This window comes from Lissotriton helveticus, chromosome 4_1 (genome assembly GCF_964261635.1).
Source record: "Lissotriton helveticus chromosome 4_1, aLisHel1.1, whole genome shotgun sequence".
NCBI classification, from domain to species: Eukaryota; Metazoa; Chordata; class Amphibia; order Caudata; family Salamandridae; genus Lissotriton; species Lissotriton helveticus.
The window spans coordinates 1,651,161,540-1,651,179,585 of record NC_136063.1 but is presented as its reverse complement, the minus strand read 5'-3'; the positions used below and the strand labels follow the sequence as shown (position 1 = coordinate 1,651,179,585).

The window sequence follows — 18,046 nt, the reverse complement described above, 5'->3', positions numbered from 1 at the left end:
CTGCTGGAGGCTTTGTTTGTTTAAGAACACGTTGTGCTTTCTAGGAGTCTATGGGAGTAGCCTTGCCGTATTTGGACTGCATTGGCTATGTCTTAATATGGGTACGATTCTTATGCCTATATAAGGATATGATTTGATATAACCACATAAAGGCATGAATCGGGAATATTTAACTAGAGTCCTAGATTCGTCTACAACAAAAGTATTAAAACCCCATTGAAAAACCATAGACATTGGTAGCCAATTCACTTTGGTTGAAGTTTGGATGTTTTAAAACAATCAGAACAGAGACCCAGCAGCACTCTTCCCCTACGGGGCCACCATACCTCGGAATTCTAACCACACGTCGTGTGATGGGGAGTCTCTCTGAGTTCTGCACCGTCGCAGCGTTTCAACTGCTCTACTGTTACACTTCTGACCTGACAACTATCCAGTTACACCTCAACCCTTCAGGAAACAGCTGATGTACTGTGGATTTTATTCTCTGAAGACCCCACAAGGAATGCTTATATTTCCTATATCCTCAATAGAAGCCAAAAGAGTGCAGGTTTTGTCACACTTTACCAGCCAAGACCCCCAAGGACCAGGAGGCTGGGCTGCTTCTTTGGTTGCAGAAAATTAAGACTCACTCTGAATCAGATTGAGTGTCAGGAGAAGGGTCATTCCTAAAGAAAGAGAAAAGGAGCGTCATCCTCCTGACAGACTCTCAAAAAGATCCGAATCCGCTGAGAGACCAGTAGTGAGAGGTCAAGAAGCTTCTTTCTTCTCATGGACAAACTGTCTCCTTACCTTCATCTGCTACTTCAACACCATTCAAGGAGCCGTAGACTAAGAAAACCTGACTGCCGATGAAGATTACCTCATCGATGACTGCTGTGAGAACGGCAACATCAACTACGGTGATGACCATAACGAGGACGACCATTTCCTTGTTGTAAACAATAGCCTTCTCCATCTACACAAATTTCATCAACAGCTGTAGCAGGGCCATCACCTTGTTCGTCCTTCGATGAAGATTGCATCCAGCAACGACCATCCCGTCGGCCGTAGTAAAGGATTCTTTGTACATGTCTCACAAGGGCATGACTTCATCTATGCGGCAGGACTTTTCTATTGTATCCCCTTTGCCTCCAGTATCTGTTGGAACTCCAGGGGACGGAAGTCTTTTTGGACCAGCCTATAGCCCATCTCAGCGTCAAATACCATGTGGCTGAGGATGAGGAAGCTGAAAAGGAGTAGCCTACGTATTTGGAGCATGAGCTTTCATTTGCTAAAAGGAGTCATCAGGCAGCTCAGAAGAACAACACTTTCCTTGAGCATTAGCCATATGAGGAACCAGATGAGGATCAACAACATGTGCTGTCTATATCGATCCCTATATCATTGGTCACTGATTTGTGCTCCATGATCAATAACTATTATGAGAGGTTCCCGGACGCTAATACCCTGACTCCCACACTTCACAGATCAGGACCGGTGCTACCTACCATCACTATAAGGGACACATTGGCTAACAGTAAAAGTGACCAACAACCTGAGGAAGGAGAAATTCCTGCACACTCAAGAGATCATCCTGAATGTGTTAATTACATTGCTCCAATGTTGGATTCACCCATTCTTCCTCTGGCGAATTCCCTGCTAGCAGATATTGGCGGATTACACAACGTTCTCAAATGAGTCTGAGCAGTTAAACCTGTCACTGCCTGCAAAGCATACTGAATGCTTTTTATAGGATTTTAAAGCTCCGGCCCAGTGCTGAACGAGATCAATACCTATAGTGAATTTTATCTGGCAGGAGAGTTTAAACCTATGAAAAGCCAGCTTCAGTGGCAGCTGGCATCCTGAAGCTGGATAATAAATGCAAGGCTCCACTCAACTCACAAACTTGCCTCATTGGCTAGCCCAGACTGCACTTTGTTATAATGCAGGTGTGCAAAGAATCCATCTTCACCGCGCACAGCTCCTCCTGATAAAGAAGGATGCAGGCTGGACAACATAGGGAAAAGGTTCTCTGCCATGGCAACGACTTCCATTACATCCTCCAATGCTCTAGCCATCCCTGGGAGTTACATTTGTTGGATCTGGTCTGACTTGTCACCGCTCCTAGAGTATCTCCCGTAGGATAGGAAGGAGGCCAGAGAAATCTTAATGAAAGGGAAGAAGGCTTTGTCTGAGATGAAGATGTAGCCATGGATATTTCAGCCACAGCCTTTCGGCAGATGGCAGGGGCAGCAGTTTTGTTTCACCAGAAATGGCTGAAGGCGATGTCGTTTCGACCAGAGATTCTGCAAAAGATCCTCAATAGGCCCTTTGACAAGGTAAATCCCTCCAGGAAGCACGTGGATGATGCCTTGCAGTCCATAAAATCGTATACTGAGACTGCTTGTTCACTCAGCACTTTGCAGCGAAGGCAACTCCAGTCTTGCAGAGGTGGAGAACAGTTCACTTCCTGATTTTGCTTTCTACGGGCCAGATACCAACCCTACCCGCAGGTGGGGTTTCGAGCTCCATACTCAGCGCAACAATTTTACAGACCTACTCCATCACCCGCCTACTCTAAGCAGTCAGTGCGTCGATATCCTCCGGCTGGACATTTCCAGGAGGCAATGTCTCAGGGCAATTCCAGGATCCAATGATGTAAAGCAGGCACCTGTTGCCTCAGTCCCACCTCATTTCAGAAATCCCCTGCCCAAATTCTTCAATCACCGAAAGCTTATCTCTTCTGACAAGTGGGTGTGAGACATAATCCAACATGGTCACACCCTGTATTGTGTTCAAATGCCTCTCCTTGCCTCTCCTTTTCCCTCTGCACAAGTCTGCGCATCGTTATCTGGAAAATTTGAAGAGGGGAAATTTAATCGCGCTATCCAAACAGAGAATGGAGGAAGTTCCTCAAGGTCAGCACAATCTAGGATTCTATTACAACTTCTTCATCATCGGAAAGAACCCAGAGTTGCTAAGTAAGCAGATCATGAGTTTGCGCATGCTCCCTGGCAAGCTTAGCTTACTTTCCAACTCAACTTCGCCATCTCTGGAACTTTCAGTACAGCAGCACCTGATCTCAGCTATCAGAATTCGCACCAGATCCTGGCTGCAGGATACACTCCACAGCGTCTCATGACCATCCCTTGCCTTCATTCAGTCTAGAGGATATCTCTCAGGAACTGCAACAACTTAATGCTGACTTATGAAAACTTCTATTCATCACCTCAGACTTGGCTAATGACTGGTGGACTAACAGGTCGACCAGGAAAAACAGGCACAATCTAGTAACAGCTACTAACTACTACGCTAAGATGTCATCTCCCCCTTCAGCTAAGGGATTATCTCCTAACTATGCATTCCCCCTCTGGAGTTGAAGAACCATACTTTTCCAGAACGCTGGCCCTAGACCCTTTAGATGTGAGAATTCCTTAACAGGTAGTGACATTCACTCTCTCCTCCTTACTTACAATTCCTCTCACACAGTCAAGCTAAATAATCAGAAACTTATTTAATCCATTCCCCATAACTCTAACAGAAGACCCAGACACAACCCCAGTGCTATAACACTTCCAACCTCAAACAAGTTCTCATCACACAGTCTACTTCTACAAACTCCATTGCTCGCTTGAATAGTATGCTTAACAATTGTAGATCAGCAGTGAAAATGCCACAGACATCGCTGACCTTATCCTTGCTCAGGAGCTTGACCTTCTAATACTTACGGAAACCTGGCTTAAGGATTCTATTGGTCTGATCCTGCACATCCTGGTCCCTCCGAGCCATAACCTCATCAGACTTGACAACTCTGACAGACCTGTTGGAGGCATCGCCTGTATATACCAGAATAGTCTTATATTGAAATAGTCACACACAGCTGTGTTCCCCCACTGCGAAGACATGTGCTCCTCTTCTTATCTGGCAAAAGTCCCTCTGATCCATCAACTGAGAATGGGCGGCAGATCTTTTTCTTATCTGGGACCTCTCAACTAGACCAAACTCCTGAGAGATCTACTCCTAACCATTGATCTCTCTGTTTTCAAAAAGAAACTGAAAATCTGGCTTTTCACACAATCATATTAGGTTTTAATTTGGGACCGTAAGTCTTTAGCGCCGGGACACACTTTTGAGTAGCTGTACGCTGTACAAATTGTTATAACATAACAGGTGCATAGACATCACACGCAACCACAGGTCTCTATGCAATTTGCACATGTTCTACCATCCCCTGGGAGATAACTTCCCTTTCATGGAACAAATTATGGAAATTATCACTTCAAATGTGGAACAACACTGTCCCCAAATCTTCCTGTGAGACTTCAATCTTCACTGTAATGACGTGAATGACCATGCAGTGAATAGCCTCAAAATGTTAACTTGATTCAAATCTGTGAAAGCCCCACTCACATCCTGGGTGCGATCTTGGACCTAATCATTGCTAAACCAAATTCCATTCCAACTCTGTCGAAGCTCTAAGGCAAATGTGTGCATGTCAAACTATGTAACCACATTGATCAATTCTAGATTCTAGATCAATTTCAATCTGGTTTCCGTCAAGGCCAGAGGACTTAAACGGCCCTTACTCACATAGTGGATGTTGCACTACAAAAGCTTGATCGGAACGGAGCCTGCCTCCTTAACCTCCTCGCTCTTTCGTCAGCTTTTGATACGGTCAAACATGACAACCTCCTAGACTTTAGGTTTATCTGGTTCAGTGTTAAACTGGTTTGCCACTTTTATTCACAACAGAATGGAAATAACTAAAGTCAATCAAGCCCTCTCCAAATCTATGCCAATCAGACTTGGGGTCACTCAGGGGTCCTCTCTGTCACCCATGCTCTTCAGCTTGTTCATGTGGCCTCTAACGTAAATGCTCAAATCATCTAACATTCACTATTGCATGTATGTGGACGACACCCAGCTGTGCCTGAAAATCTCCTACCCGAATTATATTGGTTCACTCAACTCAACCCTTCTCAAAACCCAACACTGGTTGACTTCCAACCATTTGAAGCTAAACTACATCACAACGGAATTCCTCCTTATCTCTCCACCTAAACAAGCTCCCATTGTGGATGAATAAATGAAACACCTAACTGCTCTCCACTGTATTCCACACACCATTGATTCCACAAGATCTCTTGGAATAATAATTGACAAGACCTGAACATGCAGGAGCACATCAGCTTAGCCACCAAAGGAGCCAACTTCCAAATGAGCATCCTTAGAAAGATAAAACCCTTCCTTCCCCCAGATGACTTCAAGTCTGTGTTCAAGAGCTAAGTGATACCAAAGGGGATGATGGACGGAGCAAATCAAACACTCAACCCCAGTCAACTGATCTGGGTTTAATCCATCATCATTCTTAACCTCTCTCCACCACCCCAGTTCAGACATGGCCATATGCAAATCAGTCGGTCTCTGTGCCTCATGGGAACAGTCCAGCCCGAACTGCCAAGCCATGTCTTCCTGGACCGGAAACGAGCATCCTGGGACCGGTTTCTGGCTTATTAGCCTTCATCAGCCAGGCTAGCTTGAATCCAGTGGCAAAGTGAGCAAGGGATCCACGTCTGGGCATACCCTGCCAATTTAGGGCGAACAAAGCGATACCACAGGGGATGACGGACGGAGCGTTTGAGCAAATCATACACTCACCCCCAGTCAACTGATCTGGGTTTAATCCATCATCATTCTTTAGCTCACTCCACCACCCCAGTTCATCAATGGCCATATGCAAATCAGTCTGACCCTGTGCCTCATGGGAACAGTCCAGCCCGAAGAGCTAGTCTTTTCCAGGTTGGAGTATGGTAGTGTGACTCTCTATGGCCTACCTATCTACAAGTTGGCACCGCTCAGGGCCTCGTTGAATTCAGCTGCAAGGCTTATCACAGGATCCAGAAGAAATAACCACATCACACCTGATTTGAAATCCTTAAAGCGGCTTCCATTTGAGGCTAGGCTACATCTTAAAATTGCTTGCATGACGCACAAAGCCCTTGAAGTGAAAAGAAAATGTATACTACCCAAAACTGTCTAGGTGCCCGAGAATCTGAACTAAGGTGGATCCAGAAACCGAGATTTAAATATTGAACAACCAGGTTTTTAAAGATTTCCAAAAAGAGAAAAGGTCAGTTTTGATCTTTGAGAGAGTTCCAGAGTCTGGCTGTGCCCACTGTAAACTTCCTTCTGCCCCAGTTAGCTGTTTTAGCTTTGGGGATGTCAAGGCTAAGAGCCGATGAAGATAGGAAATGTCGTAGAGGAACACATTGGCAAAATGTATGTTTAAAATAATTTGGGCCATGGCCATGCAGTGCCTTGAAGGTAATGCAAAGTGACTTAACTTGACTCCCGTTTTTTTCATAGGGAGTCAGTGCAGTTGTGGTAAGAGATGAGATACTGATTGGAATTTCAGATTTGCAAGCGGCAGTTGAGCGGCGGCATTTTGCAAAACCTGCAGTTTGAGGCCTTTCGTCCGGATGTTTAAAAACAAGGCAGTGCAAGAATCAAGTTTCGATAAAATTAGAGCGGAAATAACAGATTTCCGCAAGTCCAAAGGAATTAAAGTTAAGACTTTCCAGAGGATTTTTATGGTTAGAAAGCAGGATGACGTTATGATGTTGATTTTTTTTTTTTAGATAAACTCTCCTTCAAAGGTCAAGACTCCTAGGTTTTTTTACCTTCGTGACCGGAGTGGGACGTTCTCCCATCTCTACAGGCCACCACCTTGGTGACCAAAAGGACCTGTCCTTTCCGAACAGGAGAACCTCCGTCTTACTCGTATTCAATTTAAGACCATTTTCTGACACCCAGTTCCCCACTGCTTGCATACAGTCCTGGAATCTAAGTGCTGTGCTTTCCAGGCCGCTAGCCAGTGATACCAAAATCTGTGTATCATCGGCATAGGAAACCAATGAGAAGCCGAATGTCTTAATGAGCCTGGCTAACAGTGATACATAGATATTAAATAGCATAGGGCTCAGAGACGATCCCTGCGAAACTCCATTTGGAAGCGAGAAAGCTTTGGACCTAAACCGGTTAATCTCAACAAACTGCTCTCTGTCTTAAAGAAAGGAAGACAGGAGATTTAAGGCCTTGCCCCCAGTCCCTAAATCTGCTAGACGGTCAATCGGGATGGCATGGTTTACTGTGTCAAAGGCTGCTGATAGATCTAATAAAATCAACGCAGCCCTCACATCCTTATCCATGGTTATCCTAATTTCCTCCAACACCGTGACCAGAGCGGATTCAGTGCTATGCTGTCTTCTAAAGCTGTATTGAGTCTAAGCTAGAAGGTTATTTTTCGAAATGAAAGAAGATCATTCTGAATTTATGGCCTTATCTACTAGTTTTGCGGGAAGTGGTAGCCGAGAGATTGGCCTGTAGTTATTTGGGTCCTTAGCATCCAGGTTGGGTTTCTTTAGTAATAGTAGAATGGATGCTCTTTTCCATTCCTTGGGTAAGTATCCTTTACAGAATATCTTATTTAAGACATCCTTAAGATAATTTGCTATAGTCCTGGATGCAGAACTTTCGGGAGACATGGGTCGACTTAGACTTAGACTGATTGAACAAGGCCTGTATCGAGTCTGCCTCCAAGGAACTAAACTCATTCAGACTAGAAGGACCTTTAGAAGATTGAATCGCTAACGTAGCAATTTCAGGGGGATCATAAGGATCACCCCCAATATGCTCATCCACCAAAAGCGGGATTGAAGGAAGCCATTCCTTGATGATGGGTCTCAATATGGTGACAAGTGACAAAAGAGTTGAAGACCCATTCAACCTTTTCAAAGAAGTCAGCTAAGTAGTTGCAGAATTCTGAATTTATTTCAGCATTAACATGTTCAGGCAGTCTACCTAACTTACATTACTGTCTTAAAGAGTTCTTTAGGGACATTAACAGAATCCTGTATTGTAGATGTGAAGTAGCTACCTTTAGCATTAGAGATTGCTGTTTTATAAGTCTGGAGGGCCTTTTTATAAGATGTTTTGTCAGTAGGATCATATTGTACTCTCCATTTTCTTTCCCGCTTATGACATGCTTGTTTCAGACTTCTGAGAGTATCACCAAGCCACAGCTCAGTCCGTGAGGACGTATTATTCTCCGTGACCTTAAAAGGAGCCAGCCTGTTAAGATTGAGGAGGATCCAATTATGAAAGTCTGAAGTATCCGACTCAGGTTCTGGGGAAATTCTGGCTTGGATTCCACCAGCTGTTGCTTAGGAGTATCTGGAGTAATTTTGTACCTTGGTCTATTGTTAGTTGTAGATGTTTGGGAAACTGTAGATGAAACCATGTTTTCTATGTTTAGTGAAAACATGACCACACAGTGATCAGACCAGATCAATGGCAGGATAGACGTCACAGAAAGGTAGGGGCAGCCTGGAAAAAAAAATCCATCTAGGCTGTGGCCTGCATTATGCGTAGGAGCCTTTATGATTTGAGCTAGTCTTACACTTTCCAAAAATTGGAGAGGAGGACTGTATCACCGTCTAAGGAATTCTCAAGATGAAAATAAAATCCCCTAGAATAGTAAAATCCTGGGAATTGGTCTTTGAATCATGAAGTGGACTATTATTGTCCAGAAAACCTGCTCTGGGACCGGGGTATCTATAGATTACCATTACCATTAAATGCGTAATGATGGGTGAGCAAAATTTTATAGGCCAATGCTTCGCATTTAGAGATCTCTTCTAACGGACCTTCACTTTCACACTCATTTGTACCTAGTCCAAACACTGGAACTCTCTAGTGGTTGCAGGTCTTCTAGGAGCTTAAGCACCTTGTTGCTCCAACCACAAAAATTCAAAAGAAAGAACCTATAACCGAGCCTTTTCGGGTAGTGCCCTGAGAATCTGAAACTCCTTGCCTCTGGAAACCAGACTGAATCCCTCAACGACGTCATTCAAAAAAGAAGAAAAACCAGTACTGATGAACTATTTCTGAACTGGTACGGTACCTATTCCGCCCTTGGTTCCCTGTTAGGTTACCTCCATCTCACATTTGTGGTACCTCTTTGTATGGACTCCCTCTCCCAGACGGGCGCGGCTACTTCCTGTTTCATTTGTTATCATTTGGTTGTTTGTAACATCTTTATTTGTTTTTGCTTTTCTATAGTCTATTTGCTGTGGTGCGATATATCCTCTTGTGTTCACCTGTGTCTTGCATACGCTTGTTGTTGTTCTGCCATACGTGTCGCTCTCGATTTTGTCCCGAATCATTTGCATATTGCTCTGATACTCTTTTCGATCATGTTTGCACTATATAAAACTCTATAAATAAAAATATAAAAGTTGTGGAAAGTGAATGTAAGGAATGGATTTGAGACTATAGAACAAGTTCATCAAAAAAGCAGACCTTCAGGATGTACTCTTTTGAAGAGATAATGCAGCTGGTGGACAAAGGGGACTGCATGACGTCCCTGGATTTTCTAGACGCAGACTTTCCTATCCCCATACATCCAAAACACAGGAAGTAACCAAGATTCGAGGTCTTAGGGTGCTGTTACCAGTTCACAGTATTCCCTTTTGGAATATGATCTGCTCCCAGAGACTTCACCAATTGCATGGCTCCAGTGGCAGCTTTTCTCAGACGTTTAGGGCACCAGTGTTCCCGTACCTGGATGTCTGGTTAATAAAGAGTATCTCTCCTCGCAGGGCAAAACAGTTGACCAAGGCCTGTTTTCAGCTTTTCAAGTCTCTAGGTCTCAAACTTAACAACGAAAAATCCTCTAAGTCCATCCACATCAACAGTCTTTCCGGGAGCGATCCTGGACATAACTGTGTCAAAAGCCTTTCCCACGGAGGAGAGGATTCTCCTCCTAACCTCAATCACGGAATTCCTATCTACAAAAGAGTTCCCCTAGATAAAAGTTCAAATCTGTGTTGGGGATGATGTTATCCTGCATCCCATTGATTCCCAACTTTTGTCTTTGCTTGCGGCCTCTACAGGAGCAGCTGGATGTTCGGTGGGTACAGTTCCTTCAAGGATGTGATAGCAAGCATGCCAGCAATGAGGTCTGCAGTGTCCTGGTGGATGGTCAAAGAAAATATCTCACAGGGTATTTCGTTCCTCTCTGTGATTCCCCAGGCTATAATGACAACAGATGCTTCCGTAAAGGGATGGGGAGCACATTTACAGGACTTGGAGTCTCACGGAAAATGGTCTTGTCACACATAAACCTCCTAGAGCTGAAAGTGGTGTTCCTGGGTCTTCAAGCCTTTCTTCCCAAACAATGCACCTTGTCTGTTTTGGTGAGACCAGACAACACTACAACCATGTTCTATCTCACCAAACGGGGAGGGGCATGTATGCATCCTCTATCAATACAAGCACAGCATATTTGGAAATTGGTACTACTCAACTACATTTCATTACAAATAGATGTCTCAGTTGCACAGAACGAGTGGGTGGATACTCTAAGCAGAACAGCCAAACAATGCCACGAGTGGGAACCTAATCATGGACAGTTAAGGCAAATCTTTCAGCGTTGGTGGTTCTCCGAACCTGTGTCTTGTCGCCTCTCGATGCAATAAGAAGTGCAGCCTGTATGCCAGCATATACCCTCAATCAGGGTCACATACTTGTTCCCTCCATTTCCTCTCATTTCCAAAGTCAAACTCAAAATGAAGGGGGAGCCAAGCCGTATTATACTCATAGCACCAGCGTGGCCAAGGCAGTATTGGTTCACCGTGCTTCTTTGCCTATCTGAGTGCCCGTACATACCATTCCAGCCAACAGAGGACCTGCTGTCAATTTATCGAGGGGCAGGTAGCACATCCCAAAATTTCCCTCAATGGGGTACCTTTAGAATCCTCAAGATGTTGGAAGAAAAGGATGCACATATGGCGAGGATACCTTATGTGGACAAAAACTTACAGGGGCCGAAGCTCGAACTACCCAAATAGCCCCAAAAAAAAGACTTAGCACAAGGAAGTGGGGGGGGGGAGGCAAGGCCTAGCAGTGAGGGATTAAGATGCAAACATTTTGAATATTGTTGTTGTTTTCATTATGGTACATTATGATTCTCTTTTTCTTCCTTGTACAATATTCTATATCTGTCAGGTAATACGTTTGTATTATTTGAGTTATACACTTTTGTAAGATGGGTATTATTTCTATTTCGTTCATGGGTTGGTTCACCTTACCCACCTCCATTGCTTTACTTGACACAGCTTACTAGTCTGTATCAAGCATGTGAATCTATGAAAGATACACTACTGGTGAAGAAACAAGTTGCTGACCTGTACACTGTGGTTCTCCAATATTGATATCTTTCATAGATGCACACTCCATCCTCCCTCCTCCCCGCTAAGGCTTACCACTTCATACCTCTTTCCTTTATGATCACCTGTGCTTGAAATCTGAGGTATGATGGCTCTGCAGGGGAAGAGCGTTTCTGGGCCTCTGTTGTGATTGGTTAAAGTTTTTGGATGCTTTAAAACAATGTGAATTGTCTACCAATGACTATTGTTTTTCATTGGGGTTTTAATGCTAATGCTTTAACACTGCTTATATTACTGTTACTGTGGGACTCCCACCAATACGACGGGGAAGATTAAAGCATGTGAATCAATGAAAGATAATACTGGAGAACCGCTAGTGTACAGGTAAGTAACTTGTTTCTTGGAGCTAGTTACTTTTAAGTAACACCCTTGCATTTGTGTTCCTGGACTTCTACTCAGCCGTGAATACCATTCCTATTCTACAGTCCTGGTCTTCTCCCACTGACAACAATATCATGTGTTGTTTTCCAAAAGTAACCAGAAAGAATGTCAAACCTATCAGAGTTTCAACTATGCCACAGGTATCAAGACCCCCATTCTTCTGTTTTGTGACACTATAATGTGAATGTATTAATCTTGAAATTCTGTCACTTTTTGTCCACTTTATGTACAAGATAACGTGAGAGATTTTCATAACTATTCTCTTTATGTACTGCCAGTTTATATTTCTGTCTAAATGGTTTTATAGTTAAGCTTATTTGTTTAGAGCAACTTCTTAAATGCCCTCTGCAAACTTTGAAACTGTATAGTTGAAAGACATTTCTTCCTCAATAGTTGTGACTAATAATGTATTTTCTTTAAAAACAGCTTGCTAGTGGTGCCTTTGCTCACCTCAAAGACACTGTGTTATCTGCACTCAGTCGAGAACCGACAGTGGACATCTCTCCAGATACAGTTGGAACACTAAGCCTTATTATGTTAGCACAGGCACAAGAAGTCTTTTTCTTGAAAGCCACAAGAGGTAACAAGTTAAACTTTTACTCTTACGACTTTAGTAACTAAAATGTTGTTAGGGTTTAGTCAACTTGTAATCATAGGCTGATACCTATGAGCTAGAGCAATGGTCCCTATCCTGTGGTCCGGGGACCCTGGGGGGTCGGCGAAGCCTACTCAGGGTGTCCACGACTGCTTAGAAAATTACATAGTATTGACAGGTTAATAAAGTGTATATAAGTAATGAAGCAAAATGTAAAATTGAAAATGTTTAAACGTGCTGTAAATGTGATGAAGGACTTGAAATGGTATGCTTAAAATTTTGTTGGTGTCCCCAGATTGATTTGTGGGAGCAATGCAAGTGCATCAAAAAGCCTATAGTATTGACTAAGTGCAGTCTCAATGAATGTAGAAAAGTGCCAACCTTCACATTAAAATTAAATTTTTTCTTTTTTCAGATTTGATTGCGATTTAAATAAAATATTTCATTGTTTATGTATGTGTTTGAGGGATGCTGTATTTTTGGATATTGTTTTGTGGTTCAAATAATCAAAAATGCTTAGGACAGGGTCCCCAGCTTCCAGTAATGCATTACTGGTAGTCTCCGAATCCCAATAATGGTTCAGTGTGGGTCCCAGTGTTCCAGTAAATGATTAAGTGAGGGTCCCCAGAAGTCGGAAGGATAAGAACCGCTGGGCTAGAGCACTGTGAGAGTCTTTTGATACCTGTTGAACAATTTGAGAGTACAGTTTTATAACTGATAATGCCAAATTTCATTATTTAATGTATTTATTTAATTTTATTTCTGTGTTTTATAGAGCACAAACTTGACCCGTTAGGGTATCAGAGAGCTCTACTAGAAAACATAGCATTGCATAGACAGGCTTAGATTCACCAGGTAATGGATCGAGTAGTGGGGGCAGGAAACATAAAAGAGAAGGACATGTATTTACAGGTTACATTTACAATTACTCAAAACAAGTTCCCAAGGTTCTTGGTGGGGTGACTAGGTAATCCGAATTGAGGCAGTAGACAGCCATAGATCAGGGCCATAGAGGTGGTTGAGGCAAAAATTTAACGAGAAATGTACCCATAAGGAAGGTTTTGGCATCCTTTTAGAAGCGAGACAGAGAGGGGATTCTTCTGACGACCGGTGGGAGAGAGTTCCATATTCTTCGAGCAGCCCCAGAGAAGGCACGATTGTAAGTTTTTTTTGTTTTGTTTTTTTTCTCCGAAAGCATGCAGGTTGAAGCAAGAGGTCTCTGGCAGACTGGGAGTTTCTGATTCCTCCGTAAATCACAAGTTTCTGTGCAAGATATGCAGGGGAGTTAGAATGTAAAGCCTTGTGCGTGATGCATGTCAGTTTGAGCTGTATTCTTGCCTCAAGGGGAAGCCAGTTTAGAGCTTTCAGGTGTGGGGAAATATGGTTGAATTTCCTTGTGCCGGTAAGTAGTCTGGCGGCCACATTGAGGCAGGCTTTTAAAGGTGCCAGGGAGATCGTGGGTAAACCCGAGAGGGTAGAACAGCCGTAATCCAGTCTAGAGATGACAAGTGCTTGGACTGCCATTTTTAGGTCGGGAGCATCGAGGAAGGGTTTCAATTTTCTGAGGTAGCTTAGGTGGAATCTGGCTGGTTTGGCCATCGAATTGATGTGGTCCCGACTTGCTGTCAAGGGTAATTCCCAGGGATTTGGCCGAATCCACGATGGCCGGTGGGCAATTTAAGGCTGTGATGAATCTCAGGGTTTGTATTGAGAGGGGAGATAAGGAGAAATTGCGTTGAGTTTGAGTTGATTGGATGTGAGCCATTGGACAGTGAGTTTCAGAGCTTCATTCAGGGAGAGAATCTCTTTGAGAGATGAGGTTTTGATGTATATCTGAGTGTCGTCAGCGTACATATGGTAGGAGATGTTAGCAGTGCGTAGTACTTCGGGAAGCGGTTCTAGGTAAAGGTTGAAGAGGGCGGGGGATAGGGTTGATACTTGAGGGACTCCAACCGTGATCGGTGATGGTGCCGATAGGTTGCCGTTGATTAGGAATCTCTGTTATCGGTTTTGGAGGAATGACCTAAACCATTCTAGAACAGTGCCTTCCAATCCCATCCTGAGTTTGAGGCGTTCAAGTAGTTTTTCATGGTTGACCGTGTCGAAGGCCGAGGATAGGAATAGGAGGACTAGGAGACAGGTTTTGCCTTGGTCAAGGGCTTGAAGGTCATCATCAACGATGTAGAGCATGGTGGTTTCAGTGCTGTGCCCAGGTCGAAATCCGGATTGGAAGTCATCGAGTAGGTGGAAGTTGTTGATGTGTTGACTTAGCTGCTGTTGCACACACTTCTCCAGAACTATGGCTAAGAGGGTGATGTTGAATATGGGTCTGAAGTTGTCTGGGGAGGCTGTATCCAGCAACTGCTTTTTCAGAATGGGGAGGACTTGGCCTGCTTTTAGAAAGTCAGGCATCATTCCCTGCCGGAGAGAGATGTTAATTATTGCAGTCCATCTAGGAATAATGGATTGGGCGACGGCAGCAAGGCAGTTGGATGGGAGCGGGTCATTAAAATGGTTATTTGGGTTTAGGGTAGATAGGATTTTAGAGACTAAGTCTTCATCACAGACCTTGAAGTCAGTGCAGTGAGCATGATTTTTGGGTGGAGCCTGTGGGGGTTTCGCGGTAGGAGGCGGCGGGTCTGGAAGGAGTTACAGGTATGTAATGGAGCTGAGTTTGTTTCCAAGGGCTGAGATTTTGTCAGCGAAGAAAAAGGAGAATTCCTCTGAGGATATAAGAGACTTGGGGGTTTCTTTCAATGTTTGGCCAGTTTATTAGATTGGTGTTTGAAGAGTTCGAAGAGCTTGTGGGGTCTGTTCTTGGCCTTCTCTAGTTCAGTTCTGAAGAATTCTTTTTTAGAATTGAGTATGTTCCTGTTGTAGACATTTCTGGCTTGGCGGAGGAGTTTTACATGAGCGGCAAAGGGGTGCTGCCTCCAGGTTCTTTCAGCTTGCTGGAGGGTTCTCCTCTCATTGTTGAGGGATCCCATGAACCAGGGGTTTCTGTGTTTGATTTGGGTTCTTTTCAGTTTTAGTGGGGCTAGACCATCCAGGATGTTCAATATAGTCGCAGAATAGTGACAGTTGAGGCCACTAACTGTTGTGATATGCGAGGGGTGGTGGGTGGTATGTTGGATTTTCAGCGAGTCTCGAGTTCCCTGCGGTCCAGGTTCTTGGTGTCTCTGATCCAGCATTTAGGAATCCCTGGTTGCGGTGCCCTTGTCTTGTAGGTGCCAGGTAGAAGGAAGGTGATGGCGTGGTGGTCAGACCAGTCGCATGGGTCTATGGAGATAAATTTGACTGTTGATTCTTTGTAGATGATCCAGTCAAGAGTGGCCCCTTTTTGGAGTTGGGAGAGAGCAGGCTTGGGTCAGGGCTTGATTGGCCAAGAGGTCTTTGATGGCGTTGACATGTGGATCCTTAGGATCGTTCCAGTGCAAGTTAAATTCACCAAGGAAAATATCATTAGCGTTGGTGGAAATCTTAGCTGTGATGATTTCCATGAGGTGGCCGGTGAAGGAGTCGTTCATGCCCGGGGGTGGTAAAAGATGTGCAGGTGCACAGTTGGGTGGTGTTGCTGCAGATAACAAGGGCGAGGTATTCGCAGGATTCAGAGGTATTCGCCAGACGTTCCGTGACAAGAAGGGTAGAGCAGTAGATGCAGGCGAAGCCTCCTCCTTTCTTGTTGGATTTCCTGTCCAGCCTTGCGATGTTGTAGTTGGGAGGGACTAAGAGGTCCAGGCATGGAGATGAGGATTCATTGAGCCAAGGTTTTGTTAGGATTGCTAAGTTGAAGTTTTTATAAAGGATGAAATCAGCAATATCAACGGCGTGCTTAGCTGCTGATAGGGAGTTGATTAAGAGGCCAGACAGAGTAGATTTAGAGGGAGTTTTGGCTACAAAAAGATTGCTTTAGATATTGAAAAAACAATAGTGAAATAACAGACAAATTCCTTAATATCCAATTAACAGAATTACTGCATGGGTCTAAAATCACCAAATGTACATTATCTGTCCATCTATTTATCTATCTATCCAATTATATATGACCTCCTCATTTATCCTCCCTGTGTATATGTTAAAAGCAAGGGCAGATGATTTGGAGGGATGATGGGGAGTGTTTTTTACCAAGGGGTTCAGAGGGACATCAAATAAACAGCGACAGCAAAGCTCTCACTTGGAGCCTTAAGTTATTAAAATCAAGTCTACTTGATGGGTGGCCTGGATGACTATCTCCCATTATAAAACACTGCCCGTATACATATTCTGCTGTTTTACACCAGTCTGAAATGTCGGTTTTGCTTGGTTATGCACATTTTAAATGTTCTTTTCCTAATGGAAACTTGGTTTTAGCCAGGTGACGGTTCTGTTTTGTCAGATGTTACACCTTCAGGGTAATCCCGGTTTTATCAAGCTAGATACAGAGGGGAAGGAGGACGGCCAGAGATTGTCTTTAGATCCTTTTTATTGATAGTTTCCTAATGTACTTATACAATTGGAAAGATTTTGGGTTGGGGGAAGATGTACTTTGAACGCATTGGCATGCCTGAAACGTGATTTCACTTGTGATCGATAAGTAGCAGTTAACATCTCTACTAAATGTTTTAATTTGGCAAATAACTTTTGTTTTGTTCCAGATAAAATGAAAGATGCAATTATAGCAAAACTGGCAAATCAAGCAGCAGATTATTACGGAGATGCTTTCAAACAATGTCAGTATAAAGATACATTACCCAAGGTTAGTTCCGTTTCTTAGAAATTGAATATTAATAGGGTTCACAGCCTCTATGTTTTGTATAAAATGGGTTTTATTTGATAGAAGTACATCCAGCTACATTAAACAAGTTGGTGATATGTAACTTTATAAGGGCATTTGGATGAGTAGATAAAATGTAAAAAAAAATGTCACTTGACTTCTAGGTAAAGGACTGACTTCTAGGTAAATGACTGCCTATCAGGCTTTTGAGAACTAGCCTTTATTTTTCAGGAGGAAATCGTTGTCATGAGACATAAACAACTGTATTATGAGTTTTAAAATAATATATAAACCTTAAAGGTTTCTTTAAAGAATGATATGCAATGTGTTGTTTTATGGTACTTTACTAGTCAAGGGTATATTGCTAGTCTTCCTGGGATTCTATTATTCCTTTTCTAACCTTATATTTAATCAGATTCTTGCTTGATTCACATAGCAAGCTTTTGAGACTTGTAGAGCCTTGTCAGATTGTGTATTCATTTATAATAAAAATATTTGATTGGACTATTTGCTATGTGAGTTATAACATATCCCTAGACTGTTTTTTATTGGTGAGGCCCCAATTTCTAGAGTAAACTTTTGTTACTTGGGGGTTTTACTGTCGAGCAACAGTGCATGGGCCTAGCAGGTATTAAATGCTAAATCCAAGATGTTCAGGAGTTGCCATGGGATTTTTAAGGTTTCCAATAAATTGGGCAGTCAACCCGTGAAGGAGATGGTTGAGATATAAAGGACCAGAGGGCTTTCCACTGCCACTTTTGGGGCAGGACTGGGGTTATACGCCGGCAGCCCTCTTCAATTTGAGGGAAACACCTTTTTAAAACACCTGCTATGTCTACGGGTTTCTGCTTCATCCCTGATTGCCTGTAAGGCGGTGGATCTGCAGTATATGGAGGACTTGGTTTTAATAAAACCTTTACTAGTTTGTTTCTCCATATGGTCGAAAGAGGAATAATGTTTTACTAAATCAGTCATCTTATACTACCTAACTTTGGATAATGTTTCTCTTACTCCCTGGCTCTCTTATATGAATACATCCTTTAGTGCTTT

The 18,046-nt window shown here is 43.2% G+C and overlaps 1 protein-coding gene across 4 annotated transcripts in view; it reads left to right on the top strand.

Moving 5' to 3' along the window:
• The window catches only part of PDCD6IP (programmed cell death 6 interacting protein), a 369,384-nt gene that overhangs the window by 84,869 nt on the left and 266,469 nt on the right, over positions 1-18,046 (top strand). For all 4 annotated transcript variants that reach the window (XM_078688299.1, XM_078688297.1, XM_078688300.1 and 1 more), the window contains exons 5-6: positions 12,075-12,228; positions 16,878-16,978. In XM_078688299.1, coding sequence (XP_078544425.1) covers positions 12,075-12,228; positions 16,878-16,978 — 255 coding nt within the window. The remainder of the gene's footprint in view (positions 1-12,074; positions 12,229-16,877; positions 16,979-18,046) is intronic.